Consider the following 19,332-nt stretch of genomic DNA (forward strand, 5'->3'; position numbering starts at 1 on the left):
TCAACTTTGCAGCCTATCACTTTTACCCATTTCCGGCAGACAATTTTTTCTCCGACAAGATGGCTACTTTTAATCTACATTTAATATGCAGGTGGAGCCCCGAACAATTTGAACTCTATAGAGAAGGTTTAGAAGATTCTGATGTGGAGTCCTCGTAGAAATTCAAAGAGGATCTATAAGTTAAACATGGTTTCTCTCGAAAACACACTCTCCCACCTTCTGGCATTGAGCCAAATTGATGTTATCGGGAGCATGTTTAGTTCTCCTCTATTAGGTAAATGCAGGTGGTGCATTCCCCTCAGTTTTGGGCGGAGAGATAGGATACGAAATCGGCGATTATAGCTCTCTGGGCCGGCTTGAATTTTCCAGATGAGATTTACAGAGATTTTGTCGGCGAATTGCGATTTTGTCGGCGAGCAATGGGTCGTTGTTGTACTGGAGAAACTGATAGGCTGCTAGCTTTCTATCGGAGAAAAAATTGTCTGCCGGAAATGGCCGGGCTCATCGGAGAAGAAACCAAAAGTTGAATAAAATGACTAAAATACCCTCATTATTTAACCTGTTAAATATTTCCGGTGAGAATTGGCCGATAATTTGGCCGGCGTGACCAAAATTGATAGAAATTGCATAGTCAAGGCACTAAATTAACATTTTTGAAAGTCAAGTGTTGCAATTAACACAACCCCAATAGTCAGTGGACCAAAATTGAAATTTTCTCTAATACATAAATAATTGATTATTACTTATAAAACAAAATATAACACTTAGGACAAATACGATACTTTTGAGGAAAAATGTATAGTCTAATACTTTTAAATTAAGATATAATATTTAGGGTTGAACACTTATGAGGAAAATGTAATACTTATTAGGAAAAAAAGCGATACTTGTTGTAGTCGGTGAATAGTATATTGATTTTTTTAGTGACCAGAAAAATTGGTAGCAACTATTTAAGGGTGTGCATTCCATCTTGTAATCTTAAGTGACAAATAATCACAATGAAATAAATTAAATTCGCTGATTGATTAAAATAAAAAAAAATGTAATTATCAAGTCAAACAATACGACAAACTTAACAGGGATTACCCAAGTAGCAGTAGTAGTATATTTTGTTATGGTAGGTGTAAATAGGTGGGTAATAGTTGAGTTGACTCGAGGAGTCCACTTTGTCTTTAACCTTCAATTACTGAGGATGCCAATAATTTTGCATCATCTTCATCAGAGGTCATCACTACTGACCATACATAATACTCTGCAAGAATTTAAAAGAAAAAAAAAAATCATTGCATTCTGCACTCTAGCTAAAATCTTGTTTGATCTCCCATAAAACAACACCCCCAAGTAGCTAAGCTACCAATTCTTTGCCGGTGACATTACATACAAGTAATTTCAGTATCTGTACTAATGGCGGAAGCTGCTGTAGAGTTTCTTTTGGACAAACTATCAGCGGTGATCAGTGAAGAGTGGTCACTCTTGGGAGGGATTAAAGAAGACGCAGAATACATCATGAATGCCTTGAGTCGTCTAAGGGCAGCTTTGAGAGTTGCTGACGAGAGGGAAGAAATGGATCCTCAAGTTAAAGCTTGGGTGAAGATAGTTCGGGAGCTGGCTTATGACACCGAAGATGTTCTTGACGAATTCCAGATCCGCTTTGGAGGTCGCCACACTGGTAGAGGATTCTTCACTAAGATGAAGAACAAATTCACTTCTGCCAAGAACTTGAGAGCTCAGCACAGGCTTGCACTTGCACTGCAAAAGATCAAGGCCAGAATCAGTGAAAACTCCCAATATCAGCCAATCTTGCCAACAAGCACTACGGGAACTGTTCACAACCACAACCAACAATTGCATGGCCGAGGGGATACCAGTGTTCCAGAAGAGTCAGATCTGGTAGGTTTTGAAAACTCTAAGCAGTCTCTTATTCAACTCCTTGTTGGCGCTATTGATGATGATTTGAGAGTTCACTCTGTGGTGGGCATGGGGGGATTGGGGAAAACCACTTTGGTTAAAAAGGCTTATGATGATGCACAAATCATAAAGCATTTTCAGCATCGTGTGTGGGTTACAGTTTCTGAAACATTCAAGATTGAGGAGTTGCTGAAAGATGCAATTAAGCAATTAGTGAAGCAAACAAATCAACAACTCCCACAGGATTTTGAAACCATGGGCTTTAGTCAATTGAAAGATTTTGTTATAAGCATTCTTTCAGAGCAAAGGTACATCATTGTTTTAGATGATGTATGGAGTTTTGTTGTTTGGGACGCTATCAAATATGCTTTTCCTAGACAAAAGTTTGGTAGCCGAATAGTTATCACAACAAGGAATAGTGATATAGGGCGGGATGCATGTCATGAAACCAAAGGAGATGTGTACGAGTTGAAGCTTTTGTCTAAGGAAGATTCATGGGAACTGTTTTGCAAAAAAACATTTTTGAGTGATTCATGTCCTCCACATTTGGTGAAAATTGCCGAAGATATTGTAAATAGATGTGGTGGTCTGCCTCTGGCTATTGTGGTAATTGCCGGTATATTGGCTACCAAGGGTGAGGATATTGCAGAATGGAAAAGTTTCCAGAACGGTGTTAACCTTCAATTGAAAACCAATGACTGCAGGATGGAAAACTTGAAGAATCTATTATCCTTGAGTTACTATGATCTTCCATATCATCTAAAGTACTGTTTCTTGTACTTTAGCATATACCCTGAAGATGCCAAAATTGAAAAAAATAGACTCATTAGACTGTGGATTGCAGAAGGCTTTGTCCAGGAGAATGGTGATCAAGTGAAAGAAGAAGTTGCAGAAGCTTATCTCAATCAGCTAATTCATCGAAACTTAATCCAAATTGCAGAGAAGTCTTATGCGGGAAAGATTATTGGTTTAAGAGTCCATGATATTTTACGAGAAATAATCCTTTCAAAGGCATTAGAGCAAAACTTTGCAGTCATCCTCACTGGACAGAACAAAGAATGGTCCGACAAGTGTCGACGCCTAATAATCCATAGATTTGATGATGACATTCTAAAGAGCACTTCCTCCAAAAGTCATATTCGTTCATTACAGTTCTATAATGATAATGATGAGGTACTGGTTTCATCGTCATTATCTAAGCTGTTGTCCTTTGATTATTACATTCCTCTGAAGGTGTTAGATTTAAGTTATACTCGTCTAGTGAAAGTTCCAAAAGAAGTTTTCAAGTTGCTTCATTTGAAGTATTTGAATTTGAGGGATACAGGGTTGAGAAATGTTCCTAAATCCATACAAGCTCTTCAAAACTTAGAGATACTTGACCTGAAGCACACTTTTGTGTCTAAGTTGCCGGTTGAGATTGGAAAACTTCATAAACTCCGGCATCTCCTTGTGGGCTTTTTGTTTTTTGGTCGTGCTTATGCTCCTTTTGAGATTGGGGGATTGGTGTCTTTACAAAAGTTGTGTAATATACAAGCAAAGACAACTAATGGCGTCAGTGTGGTGTCTGAGATAGGGAATCTAACACAACTGAGAAAGCTTGGAGTTACAAATTTGAGACAAGAAGATGGAAAGGAATTATGTTCATGCATAGAAAAGTTGACAAAACTTATCTCTTTAAGGCTTGAGGCGGTGGTAGAAAATGAGATCCTTGATATCCAACATTCTTTATCTACCATTCCTCTTTTTCTTCGTACATTAAAATTAAAAGGGCGTCTAGAGAGGATCCCTCAATGGTTATCTTCACTTGTAAGCCTAACTAAACTGGAGTTGGTTAATAGTTGTGTTCTTGAAGATCCACTACTGCTTCTCCAAGATCTACCCATGTTAGCAGATCTTCTACTTGCTAAGTCTTATGAAGGTGAAGGGTTGTGTTTCAAGGCTGGAAAGTTCCCAAAGCTCAAGTGTTTGGATATTCAGTTCCTCATGGCACTGAAATGGATAATGGTGGAGGAAGGTGCAATGCCCCTTCTTGAAGACCTCTGCTTGCGTCACTGCAAATTGCTTGAACAGGTACCTGCAGGTATTGAACATTTGTCTAAACTCAATTCAATTGAATTCAATGGTATGAACGGTAAATTGATGCTTACTTTAGAACCAAATGGTGAAAACTACACAAAAATATCTCACATTCCTCAGATTCCTCACATTCCTCGCATTCAAATTTCTAAATACAGTTTCTTGACGGCCATGTATGTGTAAATGTCCATGTATGTATTTATGTACTCTTTGTTATTCATAAAGCAATAGTACAGTGTTGTAATTGAATTTGGTTTTGTATTTAATTCAAGTGTTTTGGGAGTATGCAAATACAAGTCTTGAACATCGATCATAACTCTTTCAAATATGTATATATATTAATTGATTGTAGATTATCATATGTTATAATTATATTTATTTTATTTGATATTATCCCACTTTAATTTGTGGGAAACCATATGGTCAATTGGTCATGGAGGAGTTTATGCAATGGCAAACACCTCAGGTGTACTGCTGTGTAATTAAACTCCTATGTTGGTGAAAATTCCATATGTTGTGACAATTTCTGATTGAAGCAGTCTTTTTTTTTTTTTTTTTTTGGTTAGAAAATCACCTTTTTAGTTTTCTAATTTTTCTTCAAAGCAACTTTAGAGACAACTGGAGCTGAAAATTTATAGCTATTTTAAGAATTAAAGGACCAAAATTGTAAAAATTGAAATAGAATGACTAGATCTAAACTCCAAAATGTTAAGTAATTTGTAGCACAATAGCAACTTTGTGGCTCACTTAAATAGGAGGTTACAAGTTTAAATTTGAGTGGGACATTGGCTCTTTGTACTTCAATAGGTTGAGATTGCTACATTGTAATAAAGTTAGTAATACTAAAAAAAGGTCCAAAATTATTAAATAACAAAAAGAATTTTGAACAAAGAGTTAATTCCCAAAATGGTCCTCCGACTATAGCATTTTCTCAAATTGGTTCCTTAACTTTTAATTCCACTCAAACTGGTTCTCGAACTATTGAAATTTAGGCAGTATTGGTGTTAAAATAAAAGGTAATTCAGGTGTTGAACATCCCTAGAAATAAATGTTGTAATTCAGGGACATCAATTTCACTACTGGCAGTAGCATGCTGCTTTCCTTTAGATTTAGATTTATAACCTAGTATCCATCCCCGTGCTTTTTGTAGCATTTTTTGATCGTGTTCACACCATTTTGAGGAAAATTCTTCCTGTTGTTATATTGATTAACAACAGCAGCTACTGCATCATCTAGAGTTCATATACTCACTGAAGCTCGAACTCATAATCTTCCAAATGGAAGTCCAACCCGGGTACCATTAAACCACATAGTCCTGGTAACCTTGGAGAAATCTAATTACTTGATTACCTCCTTTTCCTTTGGAATTTCTTCAAGCAGATCACACGCACAGCGAGGATCGCACTTACAGATAGGGAGGGGCCCGAGTTCATTCATTTGCTCCCAAAGGATTCTACACTTAGTGTAGTAATCATTCACAGTCATGCTACCTTGTTTTAAAGAATAAATTTCAGTTTGAAGAGATGAGATCCGATGTGGATCTATTTGAGAGAATCTTTTTTTCAAATCATTCCATACCTCTTTGGCTTTGTCCATGTAGATTATACTTTGAGCTATTGAAGGATGAACTGATCTGAAAATCCATGAGCAGATCATGAGATTAACTCTTCTCCACGCCGCATATCTAGAATGAGCTCTATCAGGCGCTGCTAAGCTTCCGTCTATCACGCACCATTTATTTTTCACTTCCAGAGCCAATCGCATGGAGACACTCCAAGTTGCGTAGTTTGCGCTTCCAGTGAGAGGCGGACTCACGAGCACGGCATTCGCACTCTCGCTGCTACTCAGGAATAGAGGATTCTCAATATCCTCAACATTGGGACTCCTTTGTGGAGTCAGGATCCTCTGCGGATCGATCGCCGGAGATTGGTGAACTGGTGAGCCATTCACAGGCGTTGATGGATGAGATCGTTGCACAGACTCGCGGGTGCCGGATAAAGCAGCGGCGTAGCTTCTCTGCCCTGGCTCTAATACCATGATGAAGCCCGGCAGTGAACGATTAACAGGAGAAGGAACAGAGGTGTTTCATTATTGCAGAAGATAGGGAAGAAGAATATCTGAAATTACATCACAAAGGTACGTACAAGATGAATATAAAGGTGGTAGAAAGAAGCGCCAAAAGCGGTTACAACTGACTCTGCAAGTAAAGGACACTAATGCCCTTAGAGGTTGAGCTCTGTCTTCTCAGATATGTCAGCTACTGCCTTTTCTCCTAATAAACCATTAAATCGTTATTATTTTTTATTTTTTTTATTATTAAATTTTTTTTTAGTGTTTAATAGTATTTTTAAATATATAAATTTTAAATAATTTAAATCAAATCTTGTTAACTAAAGACATAAAATGTGACAGAAAAATATGTTTTTCTCAAATTTAAATCATAGATTGATTAACCTAGCAACAAGGAGAGCTACGGTTGGCGCTATTCTTTTGTCATCAGACAAAGGTTTCATCGCGGCAATGAGCCGGCACTTACCGAGTTGCTTTAGTTCCCTCATGTCGAAAACATTGACATGCAAAGAAGCTTTATCTTGGCTAAAGGGTCGTGCAGTGTCAATGGTTGAGCTCCTCACTGATTGCTCCATCACTACTTAATGACTATACTCATACTAAAATTTTCTCTTATGTTGGTTTTGCTATTAATGACGGTAGAGTTGTCATGTCTTCTTTTGAAAATTTTACCGTCCCTAAATCTTCGAATCTAGTAGCTCACACTCTAGCTTCAATGGCTTACTCTCTGGCAAACACTTTGTACTGGGATTCCGTCCCTCCTGACTAAGGTAGTATTTGTTCTATACTTTCTCAAACAATTTCAGCACAAAGAATCTAAGCTCCACCACCGAAGTTCGAACTTATGACGACCATCCATTTAGAATGGTAACCGGTATGCTGTTACACTACATGTAAATATGTAATTGGCCCGTCCCTCCTGACTACATGGTAGGGGATTAACGTATTTTTTCTAAAGTGTTGCAATTTTATTATGAAAATAAATTCTATAACCTCCATTGATATTTTATTTTCCACATATTTTAAGAAAAAAAAAAAGATATAATATAAATTCTTATATTATTCTCATATATTTTTATGATGTAAGAATATTTAAGTCTTTACAATAATGCCCTTTCTTTGTCTTTTAAAGCCTAAGCTCCATTTTTCTTTCTGGAGCAAACCATTTCGATAGAAAGAAACAGAGACTTACGGGCAGTGGAAGAAAGTGGGAAATTAAAAATCAAAAAAGTTTTCATCTCCCATTTTCTTCAAGTTTTATTTAGGTATAAGCTCCCTTCATTCTACTTCGATCTGTTGGATATAATTTTTTTAGACTAAACTGTTGTGATTTAATTTATTAGTTTGTGTTGGCTTAGCCTTGTGATTTTGGTGTACCTTGTTTCCTTTTTATATACTAGTATTTTATTTACGGGTTGTTTTTTAGTGAATAAATAGGTTCTTATTTTGCTCTCACATAAACTTGGTGTTTGATAAATTAGGATTTTTGGCATCAATCACGTGGGTCAGCTAAATATCTCATATTTGGAAGATTTTTGGTAAGTGATTAACTTTTTTTTTTTTTTTTTTCTATTTCTTCCCTTTATTCTTGCAAAATTATAGAGGTGAGAAGCATTTTCCAAAATTCATTACTTACATTTGGAATCTCTATTGTTTATATATTTTGAATACCTATTTTGGTTAGAATATTTCCAAAATATATATTTGAACTTTGGTTCGAATATGATTTGTGAATTATTTTAAAGATATTCTTGAGCATGTCTAAATATGGATATTATGACTATATGAATATGCGTAATTCTACTATAGTCAAACTGCTAAAGTAACTTTAGTAGGCCGGTTTCTTTGGGTTTTTTATTTTTTTTTGGTGCGCCGCGTTACACATACTAGTAATACTCAGGGAGATGCGTGAAAACTCTTTTCGGTAAATTTCAAAAAACGTGTAAGATTTACATCATAAAGAATTGAGGGGTCTATTAATGTTAATATATTTTGCTACCGCCATCAAAACCTACAAACAATTATTCCTAACAAATTCCGGTTCTTAATAATGTCCAAAACACTTGTACCCAAAAGATAAAGAGTTTGCTACAACACCATAAGTACTCACACACTCACAAACGTAACATATTACTTTTATTGAGATAAACAATTAAATACAACAAATTAGTACATAATTTCAAGAATAAACCAAAATTATAAAGAGATAAACAGATAACCCTTCCTTATTTCTCCAGATGCTCACTTCTTTTCCTTATTGTTTGTTGAGGCATTGATATGATCTGCTATAGCCAAGAGATTAGGTTGGAGCCGAGGAAGACTGCATACCAACGTGGAGCTGGTTCCTCGACGTTTCGTCCCTCCAGGTGTCGGTGTGGAACCCGCTCACCAATGCGTCGTTCGCCCGCTGAGTGCCGACGCGGAGCCGGCTCATCGACGCGTCGCTCCGCCGAGTGCCGACGCGGGGCCGGTTCATCGAAGCGTCGCTCATCCAAGTGTCGACGCGGGGCCGACTCGTCACCGTGCCGGCGCGAGGCCGGCCCACGAGATTCGCCCATCCTTTCTGTGGGCGATCTTTCCGCTTCTCTTTCCTCGTGTCGGCGAGGGCCTCTAGCGGAAGACCCCTCGGCACGCAATTCCGGCCTTTGCCGAGCGGGCGCCCCGTGCCCCAACCGTTCTAAGGCAGAGCGGGAGGGCCTAGGCTGCCGTCCGGCAGGTCCGCTTCTTTGGGTGCCCTCTCCCGGGCCCCCAGTCCTAGTGCGACGCCCTGCGTCCCTCGCGGCATGGGTTGCGTCCTGGGCATCCACTTTCCGTGGGGATTCTACCTCTATTTCCTGAGGCCGCGGCGGGGGCACTTGGCCTTGTAGTCCCACCGCCACTTGGTTTAGTGCCGCCGTCACTGCTTGCTGAATGGTTGCCTGGAGGCTCATGACTTGGTTCGCCCCTCCATTGTGGAGTTGGTCTCGGAGGTCCCCTCCATTGTTGAGTTGGTCTCGAAGGTCTCCTCCATTGTTGAGTTGATCTCGAAGGTCCCCGGGTCTCCCGTTGTTGAGATGTTCTTGGAGGTCCCCTCCGCGATTGTTGGTGAGTAGGTCACGGAGGTCACCTGAGGCTTTGCCATTGTTCACGTTGCGAGAACCGTGGGAGCTGCGGGACGCCATTCTTTCAAACTTGTTGTTGAAAGAGAAAAAGAGTTGTGTCGTCGCCTGCTTGAGTGTTGGACTCAGGCTCTCAATGAAAGCACCAATGACGGTAATAATGTTACCGGTAATAATAATATAATAATGCTATAAGAGAGTAACAATAGTTGTATTGCCTTTGTCTCAGTATTGAAAGTACAGTGTGTCCATTGCTAGCTGAGGAGAGCCCCATTTATACTTAGAGTCCTAACGGTAACAACGTGGGACATAAATGGGGAGCCTAGCCTTTAACTCTCTCTCATCAATGGGGACTTCAATGCTGGCTTCAATGGTAGTAAAGTGGCACCTATTAGAATTCCTAACCGTTGGAGTTCTGCCCATTGGGTTCCCATGTGATGCTAAGTCAATGCCCATTTGTGATCCGGGTCGGGTGCCAGCCCTATTATCCTGTCAAAAGGAAAAGTGAGAAGCGAAGATCAGATTGAGCGGCGGAAACAAGGAGGCGAAGTGGTGATCATTAGTGACGGTGACGATGGTGATAAGAAGAGAAGTTTTGGTTAGTTTGTAATTAAGTTGAAAATTAAATGATGGATTTTTAATGTTGGGGGGTTTATTAGGATTGGGACCGTTGACACCAGTGGCGTGTAAGGGAAAGATAGGACTGCAACAAAGGAATGTCAAGCTTGGGTCAACACATGTTGCACATATAGTTCTTTCTAAGTGTACACCAAAATGTTTATCTTTTCCTACATAAATTAATTTTACAAATTATGGCACACACAGTGTAACTTAAGTGCACACAGTCAATTTAAGTGCACACCCTAATCTATCAATCCAAGTGCACACCCTAATCTATCAATCCAAGTGCACATAGTTCAATCCAAATGCACTCCAACTTGTTTTACGTCTTTTCATCCACACTCATTATTTACGTTATGGCACATAGTTTAACTCAAGTGAACAACATAGTCTTTAACATCAATCTGGTTTTGGTACATGCACACATTCGTTAATCTAAGTGCACACGGCATTTCGTATATTAGTTTCTTGAGCATCATGACACAAACTCGTTGAGTCAATTGTACAAACATTGCTAACTAAGTGCACATACAGGACAATCCAAGTGCACGCCAAATGTTTAACATCTTTTTTCCTACACAAACTAATTTTGCAAATTATGGCACACACAATGTAACTTAAGTGCACACGGTCAACCCAAGTGCACACCCTAATCTATCAACCCAAGTGCACTCCGACTTGTTTTATGTCTTTTCATTCACACACTCATTATTTATGTTATGGCACACACAGTTTAACTCAAGTGAACAACATAGTCTTTAACATCAATCTGGTTTTGGTGCATGCATACATTTGTTGACCTAAGTGCACACGGTATTTCGTATATCAGTTTCTTGAGCATTACGGCACAAAATCGTTGACTCAATTGCACATACATTGCTAACTAAGTGCACACACAGCACAATCCAAGTGCACATCAAAATGTTTAACATCTTTTCCTACACAAACTAATTCTGCAAATTATGGCACACACAGTGTAACTTAAGTGCACACAATTAATTCAAGTGCACACCCTAATTTATCAACTCAAGTGCACACTGTTCAATTTAAGTGGCACACCAACTTGTTTTTAAAATAAAAAATAAAATAATTAAGCACAATTACACAAAATAATGGTTCTTTTTTAAAAATATCAATGAAAAAAATATCAGGTAAATAAGGGTGGAAAAACATACATCACTAAATAAATTAAATAAGAAATCAAATAGAAGAATTATGGTAAATTAGAAATCAAATAAATTAGGGCGGATTCCATCAACGCTGCTATTTGCCGGAAACCACCGTCTGATTCACTTTTGCCGTTGGAAAATTATTATGGATGACACCACTAACGTGAGAATTCAAATCCTACTATAATTATTTCTCCTAAAATCAAGGGCACAATATGTTTACAATAATAATAAAGATTTAAAATTATTTTGTGTTTACTAAAACACCCTCACAAATTAAACCTTACGAAATTTGGATATAGTCCGTGGCTAAATCCAAACCATTAATATCCCATAGATCAATGACTAGGATTAGTTCTTAGGTTCCTATCTAAGGAGGGCTTCTTGCTTGAAGCCAACCCTATATATATATATATATATATATATATATATATATATATATATAATCTAATATGTAAAATCCTTATAAATTTATAAATGATATTGTTTTTGTATATTTTCTTATGGATTTATTATTATATGTATTATTTTAATTAGATTTATTATTATAGGTATTATTTTTAGGATTTAAAATTTTAGTTTAAAAAAGTTCAGTTAATCGGTTAACCGACCAATTAAGCGAAAAAAATTTCGGTTCGATTAATTTGGTAATACAAAGTTCAATTCGGTTAACGGTTAAAGCTTTAAAAACTTCGATTAAAACGGTTTGGTTAACCATTTTGGTAATAAAATTGCCTATTGAAAGATGATCAGTAATTTTGGAAATGGAAGATTATTTTATATGATTGGTATAGACTTATTACTCTCATCCTTGAGACACCAAGTAATATATTATATATAATGCATATTAAAGACCTATCTATATAGGACACTCAAGCGAACTCTAACTCTACAACAAAAACTAGCTTATGACTTTTGAGTAGAGGTTTGACCCCAACTACTTAAGAGTTTTTTCCACTTTTGGTCCCACGACTATAGTAGCACTAGCAGAATTGATCCACGACTTTTGAACCTTGGAATTTTAGTCCACGACTATTGATCTTTTTGCAAAAATGGTCCTTTCGGCCACTTTTCCGTCAAAATTCCACCGGAAATTTTTTTTTATCCATTTTTAACAGGGCTAAAAGTGACATTTTACTTATCTCAAAATATAAAGGAAATACGTAAAACGGAAAGGTAAAACCGATTGCATTTGAGAATCTCCGCCGCTTCTCTCGCCGGAAATCTATACAACGAAACTTTTCCGATGTCTTCGGATGATCCCGCAGGCGTGCTGGCTCCGCCTCCAATGCTGCTGCCGGACAACCCAACTAGCCCGGGGAACGCCATGGCCGCTCCGCCGCTTACTGACAGTCTTACCTGCTCTAGGAACTCCGCCGCCTGGGTCAGTCCGCAGTAATATGTAGCCCAGTAATATTGTATGTAGTCAAATGTCAATTTTTTTCTTTTATTTTTTGAGATAAGTAAAATGTCAATTTTAACCCTGTTAAAAATTGATAAAAAAAATTTCCGGTAGAATTTTGACGGAAAAGTGGCCGGAAGGACCATTTTTGCAAAAAAATCAATAGTTGTGGACTAAAATTGCAAGGTTCAAAAGTCATGGATCAATTCTGCTAGTGCCACTATAGTCGTGGGACCAAAAATGCAAAAAACTCCAACTACTTATGTATCACTCCACAATCTCTTGTGGAACCGAGGTGGGATCGTATTAGTACCATTTCACTTTATTTTGCATTACTCAACTCACTTCGTTTTACTACGCTCTGCCACCTGTCTTCTCCCAATAACAAACATATACAACAATTACCTTAGGTAATAAAATTACCTATTTAAAGATGATGTGTGATTTTAGAAATATATGATGCATATGAAAGACCTATCTATAAATATATGATGCATATGAAAGGCCTATCTATATTCGACCCGTGAGCCACGTAATAGGTTTGATGGTGCATAATTGAACATTTGTATTATTGGCATGTGAGTGGGGTCCATGCTTAATTGGCATGTTTAGATTGTTTTGTTAGATGTGGCCTATTTGATGAACAACTTGAAGATAATGATAAAAAATGACGGTGGAGAAATGGCATCCAACAACTTGTGTTCGTTGTTTTGGTCCGCTTTAGCCTTTAATTATTCTTCCCAAAGAATTGTTATTTTGAATCTCAATAATTTTGCTGCAGACTAAAGTCTTATTTGAGCTCCCAGTCAATAAACTACACCGCCAAGTAGCTACCAATTCTTCTCCGCCCACGACAACAAGTCATTAAGTTTCTGTACCACACGGTTGGTAGGTGTAGAATAAGTCGATAAAATACAATATATATATATATATATATATATATATATATATATATATATATATTTAAACAAATAAAGAGATTTAATTTAGAATAATTAATCACAAATAATATTTTTGCAAACTAAAATCTTGTTTGAGCTCCCAGACCAGTCAATAAACTACACCGCCAAGTAGCTAACAATTCTTCTCCGCCCACGGCAACAAGTCATTAAGTTTCTGTAACACACGGTTAGTAGGTGTAGAATAAGTCGATAAATTAAAATACAATATATATAAAAATATATTTAAACAAATATTGAGATTTAATTTAGAAAAATTAATCACAACTAAAACTTGGTACAAACTCAAAAGATCCAATTTATTTATACAAAAATTTAAAAAATAAAAATAAAAAGAGGGTTTTTAAATATTAGATTATATAAATCCAAACGAAAGAAAAGGGAGATTCAAGTCGTGTATACCACACACTTTTCTTAAAACTGATTCCCTATCTTTCCGGGGTGCTAAGAGCGTTGTAGCGTTACTTTCTCAAGATAAAATTGATCACGACTTAATGTTTGAACACTCAAACAAAAATTTCGACGAACTAGAACAACAGGCGAGCACTTCGCTAATTGACTTAAGTGTTGACAGAAATCCGCAAGAAAAGATTTTAAGAGAGAGAAACAAGTTTTTGAGCAATCATTATTGTGTGGACCATGGTCCATACAAGTTGTGTGGACCATATTTTATATACTAAAATAATGTACATTCAGTACAAAAATAATGTACACTCAGCACAAAAATAATGTACATTGTATTCAGAGGATGTACATTATTTTTGTACTGAGTGTACATTATGTTGTATAATGTACACTCAGTACAAAAATAATGTACATTTAATATATTAAAAATATATTTTTTGTTATGGTCCACATAACACTGTGTGGACCATGGTCCATACAATAATTTGCCGTTTTTGAGTGATTCCATGATTTTATTATTTGGGCTAGGTCAAACAATGATTTTTATTGTTTAGACCAACGCGATCAGACCCATATTTTAATTAGGCTAGCCTATTCTAGTGTAAATAATGACCATACAAATTGTAGGTCAACCAATCCATTTGACACCAGCAAAAGAGAGAGATGGAGAGAGAGAAATGATTGATTATTACTTATAAGAAAAATGTAATACTTATAAGAAAAGGAAAAGTGTAATACTAATAATACATAAATAATTGATTATTACTTATAAGAAAAATATAACACTTAGGAAAAATGTGATACTTTTGAGGAAAAATGTATGATGTAATACTTTTAAATCAAGATATAATATTTAGGGTTGAACACTTATGAGGAAAATGTAATACTTATTAGGAAAAAAAGATATACTTGTTGTCGGTGGGTAGTATATTGATTTTTTTAGTGACCAGAAAAATTGGTAGCAACTATTTAAGGGTGTGCATTCCATTTTGTAATCTTAAATGACAAATAATCACAATTAAATAAATTAAATTAGCTGATTGATTAAAAAAAAAATGTAATTATCAAGTCAAACAATACGACAAACTTAACAGGGATTACCCAACTAGCAGTAGTAGTATATTTTGTTATGGTAGGTGTAAATAGGTGGGTAATAGTTGAGTTGACTCGAGGAGTCCACTTTGTCTTTAACCTTCAATTATTGAGGATGCCAATAATTTTGCATCTTCTTCATCAGAGGTCATCACTACTGACCATACATAATACTCTGCAAGAATTTAAAAGAAAAGAAAAAAAATCATTCCATTCTGCACTCTAGCTAAAATCTTGTTTGATCTCCCATAAAACAACACCCCCAAGTAGCTACGCTACCGATTCTTTGCCGGTGACATTACATACAAGTAATTTCAGTATCTGTACTAATGGCGGAAGCTGCTGTAGAGTTTCTTTTGCACCAACTATCAGCGGTGATCAGTGAAGAGTGGTCACTCTTGGGAGGGATTAGAGAAGACGCAGAATACATCATGAATGCCTTGAGTCGTCTAAGGGCAGCTTTGAGAGTTGCTGACGAGAGGGAAGAAATGGATCCTCAAGTTAAAGCTTGGGTGAAGATAGTTCGGGAGCTGGCTTATGACACCGAAGATGTTCTTGACGAATTCCTGTTCCGCTTTGGAGGTCGCCACACTGGTGGAGGATTCTTCACTAAGATGAAGAACAAATTCACTTCTGCCAAGAACTTGAAAGCTCAGCACAGGCTTGCACTTGCACTGCAAAAGATCAAGGCCAGAATCAGCGAAAACTCCCAATATCAGCCAATCTTGCCAACAACTACTGTTCACAACCAACAATTGCATGATGGCCGAGTGGATGCCCTTTTCCAAAAAGACTCGGATCTGGTAGGTTTTGAAAATTCCAAGCACTCTCTTATTAAACTCCTTCTTGGTGCTGTTGATGATGATTTGAGGGTTCACTCTGTGGTGGGCATGGGGGGATTGGGGAAGACCACTTTGGTTAAAAAGGCTTATGATGATGCACAAGTGATAAAGCACTTTCAGCATCGTGTGTGGGTTACAGTTTCAGAAACATTCAAGATTGAGGAGTTGCTCAAAGATGTAATTAAGCAACTAGGGAATCCTCCAAATGGTTTTGAAGCCTGGGACTCTGCTAAATTGATAGAATCTGTTAGGAACATTCTTTCAGAGCAAAAATACATCATTGTTTTTGATGATGTATGGAGTTTTGATGTTTGGAGCTCCATCAAATATGCTTTTCCTGGACAAAAGTTTGGTAGCCGAATAGTTATCACAACAAGGAATAGTGATATAGGGCGGGATGCATGTCATGAAACCAAAGGAGATGTGTACGAGTTGAAGCTTTTGTCTAAGGAAGATTCATGGGAACTGTTTTGCAAAAAAACATTTTTGAGTGATTCATGTCCTCCACATTTGGTGAAAATTGCCGAAGATATTGTAAATAGATGTGGTGGTCTGCCTCTGGCTATTGTGGTAATTGCCGGTATATTGGCGACCAAGGGTGAGGATATTGCAGAATGGAAAAGTTTCCAGAACGGTGTTAACCTTCAATTGAAAACCAATGACTGCAGGATGGAAAACTTGAAGAATCTATTATCCTTGAGTTACTATGATCTTCCATATCATCTAAAGTACTGTTTCTTGTACTTTAGCATCTACCCTGAAGATGCCAAAATTGAAAAAAACAGACTCATTAGACAGTGGATTGCAGAAGGCTTTGTCCAGGAGAATGGTAATCAAGTGAAAGAAGAAGTTGCAGAAGCTTATCTCAATCAGCTAATTCATCGAAACTTAATCCAAATTGCAGAGAAGTCTCCTGTGGGAAGGATTATTGGATTACGAGTCCATGATATTTTACGAGAAATAATCCTTTCAAAGGCATTAGAGCAAAACTTTGCAGTCATCCTCACTGGACAGAACAAAGAATGGTCCGACAAGTGTCGACGCCTAATAATCCATGGATATGATGAAGACATTCTAAAGTGCACTTCCTCCAAAAGTCATATTCGTTCATTACAGTTCTATGAGAATGGGGTATTGCTGGTTTTAATGTCAATATATAAGCTGTTGTCCTTTGATTATTACATTCCTCTGAAGGTGTTAGATTTAAGTGATGCTTTTCTATTTGATATTCCAAAGGAAGTTTTCAAGTTGTTTCATTTGAAGTATTTGAGTTTGAGAAACACAGGGGTACATATTGTTTCTAAATCCATAGGACGTCTTCAAAACTTAGAGATTCTTGACCTGAAGTACGCATATGTGCATAAGTTGCCAGTTGAGATTGGAAAACTTCATAAACTCCAGCATCTTGCTGTGTGCTCTATACATGATGATGGTTTTTATGCTCCTTTTGAGATCGGGAGATTGTTGTTTTTACAAAAATTGTATAATATACGGGCAAAGAAAACTAATGGCGTCAAAGTGGTGTCTGAGATAGGGAATCTAGCACAACTGAGAAAGCTTGGAGTTGTAGATTTGAGACAAGAAGATGGAAAAGAATTATGTTCATCCATTGAAAAGTTGACAAACCTTATCTCTTTAAAGCTTGTGGCAGATGGAAAGGATATCCTTGATATCCAACATTCTTTATCTACAATTCCTCATTGTCTTCGTACATTGAAATTGGATGGGCGTCTAGAGAGTATCCCTCAATGGTTATCTTCACTTGTAAGTCTAACTAAACTAGAGTTGAGGAATAGTTGTGTTCTTGAAGATCCACTACTGCTTCTCCAAGATCTACCCATGTTAGCACATCTTCTACTTATTGAGTCTTATGAAGGTGAAGGGTTGTGTTTCAAGGCTGGAAAGTTCCCAAAGCTCAAGTTTTTGAATATTAATTCCTTCACGGCACTGAAATGGATAATGGTGGAGGAAGGTGCAATACCCCTTCTTGAAGAGCTCGGCTTGGTTAATTGCAAGTTGCTTGAACAGGTACCTTTGGGTATTCAACATTTGTCTAAACTCAACTCAATTCAATTCACTTCTTTAAACGATAAATTGATGCTTACTCTAGAACCAAATGGTGAAAACTACACAAAAATATCTCATATTCCTCACATTGAAATTATTAACATAAAATTGTAAATGATGAGAAAATGCAGTTTCTTGATGGCCAGGGAGTGTAGTATGTGTAAATGTCCCTGTATATACGTATATATGTACTCTGTTATTCATAAACAATAGTGTTCTAATTGAATTTGATTTTGTATTTAATTGTACTTTAATTTATTTTAATTCAAGTGTTTTGGGAGTAAATACAAGTATTGAACATCATAGCTCTTTCAAATACTAGTAATTCACCCGCGCGATGCACGAGAAAAAATTATGTTATTATAAATATAAATAAAAAATAGAAAAACTAAAATATTTTAAATTATTTAATATAATAATATTTTTGAGCTTCCATTGGTCAAGTATTTATTATTTTTATAGAATACAAAATTACAATTAAAATTTTGTATGGTTAATATAATCTCTAATTATGTGCATATTCAAATAAACTTATAGAGAGAATTTACATAATTACATTGATTTATTCTTAATTGTATTTCATCTATATTATGATTTTCACAATATGAATAATAACTAAGATAATTACATTTGGAAAGCAAATTTCAAATTTTGTATGTGTAAATTTAAACTCTAATTGAACACATTTTTTATATGATTATATAATATATAGCTATTTTATTTTTCAAAAGTATATTTTTATATGATTATATAATATATAATTATTTTATTTCTTAAATGTTGTGCTTTTTTTTTTTTTTTTTTATAATAAAAGATATTATGACATTAATTGTAGCATTAATTATTTCCCAAACCATATAGCTTTATTATATAAAGGATGTATATTAATTGATTGTAGATACCCAAAATCGTCTTCGACTATAGTGGTTTTTCTCAATTTTGTCCTAAACGTCTTTGGTGACTTAATGTAGTTCCAGAGTTTTGTGTTTTTACTCAATTTTGTCCCAGACTTTTGTGTTTTTGCTCAATTTAGTCCCCCATTTGTTATTCCGTCTATTTGTTGTTAAATAAATAGACAATTCAGTAATTTTAATATTGGCATCTCTTTATTCATAGACATGTGAAGTGCGAAATCCCTCTTTTTTTACGAATTACTCCCAGAATCACTTCTAAAGCTGCGAATATAAAATTTGATTCGTAGGTCTGAGAGTAACTCTGGGTGTAATTCGTGTAAGAAAGAGAGATTTCTCACTTCGCAGGTTGAAAGTAAAGAGAGGTCAATATTGATATTATTGAATTGTCCCTTTATTTAACACCAATTTGACGGAATAACAAACGGGGGACTAAATTGAGCGAAACACAAAAGTCTGGGACTATATTAGGTCACCAAAGTCGTTTAGGACAAAATTGAGAAAAACCACTATAGTCGAAGACAATTTTGGGTATTAACTCGTTATTATTTTATTTGATATTATCCCAATTTGTGGGAATCCATATGAGTAATATATGGTCATTGAGCGAGGAGTTTATGCAATGGCAAACAGCTCAGGTGTGACAATTTGTGATTGCAGTGGTCTTTTTTTTTTTTTTTTTTTTTTTTTTTTTTTTTTTTAGAAAATCTCC

General features: G+C 36.3%; 1 protein-coding gene across 5 annotated transcripts; it reads left to right on the forward strand.

Moving 5' to 3' along the window:
- The first annotated feature begins 1,196 nt into the window (after positions 1-1,196).
- On the forward strand, positions 1,197-18,009 carry LOC109160542 (disease resistance protein RPM1-like). Of its 5 annotated transcripts, XM_019308831.1 has the most exons (3): positions 1,200-3,354; positions 10,669-10,673; positions 17,070-18,009. In XM_019308831.1, exons 1-3 carry the CDS (start codon positions 1,405-1,407, stop codon positions 17,821-17,823), a joined length of 2,709 nt encoding a protein of 902 aa, XP_019164376.1. In that variant the 5' UTR covers positions 1,200-1,404; the 3' UTR covers positions 17,824-18,009. The 5 variants fall into 5 exon arrangements, with proteins under 5 accessions (XP_019164375.1, XP_019164376.1, XP_019164374.1 ...); XM_019308830.1 differs by lacking the exon at positions 10,669-10,673 and having other exon boundaries at positions 1,197-4,108; positions 17,814-17,869; XM_019308829.1 differs by lacking the exon at positions 10,669-10,673 and having other exon boundaries at positions 1,200-3,611; positions 17,298-18,009.
- The last annotated feature ends 1,323 nt before the right edge of the window (positions 18,010-19,332 follow it).

This window comes from Ipomoea nil, unplaced genomic scaffold (genome assembly GCF_001879475.1).
Source record: "Ipomoea nil cultivar Tokyo-kokei standard unplaced genomic scaffold, Asagao_1.1 scaffold2848, whole genome shotgun sequence".
In the NCBI taxonomy this organism is placed as follows: Eukaryota; Viridiplantae; Streptophyta; class Magnoliopsida; order Solanales; family Convolvulaceae; genus Ipomoea; species Ipomoea nil.

What these genes read in the sequence shown, in the direction of transcription:
- LOC109160542 (XM_019308829.1), top strand. Translation starts at nt 1,405, where the DNA reads ATGGCGGAAGCTGCTGTAGAGTTTCTTTTGGACAAACTATCAGCGGTG. An exon ending in GAGGCGGTGGTAGAAAATGA is followed by an intron (nt 3,612 to 17,297) that starts GATCCTTGATAT and finishes TGTGGCAGATGG; the next exon opens with AAAGGATATCCTTGATATCC.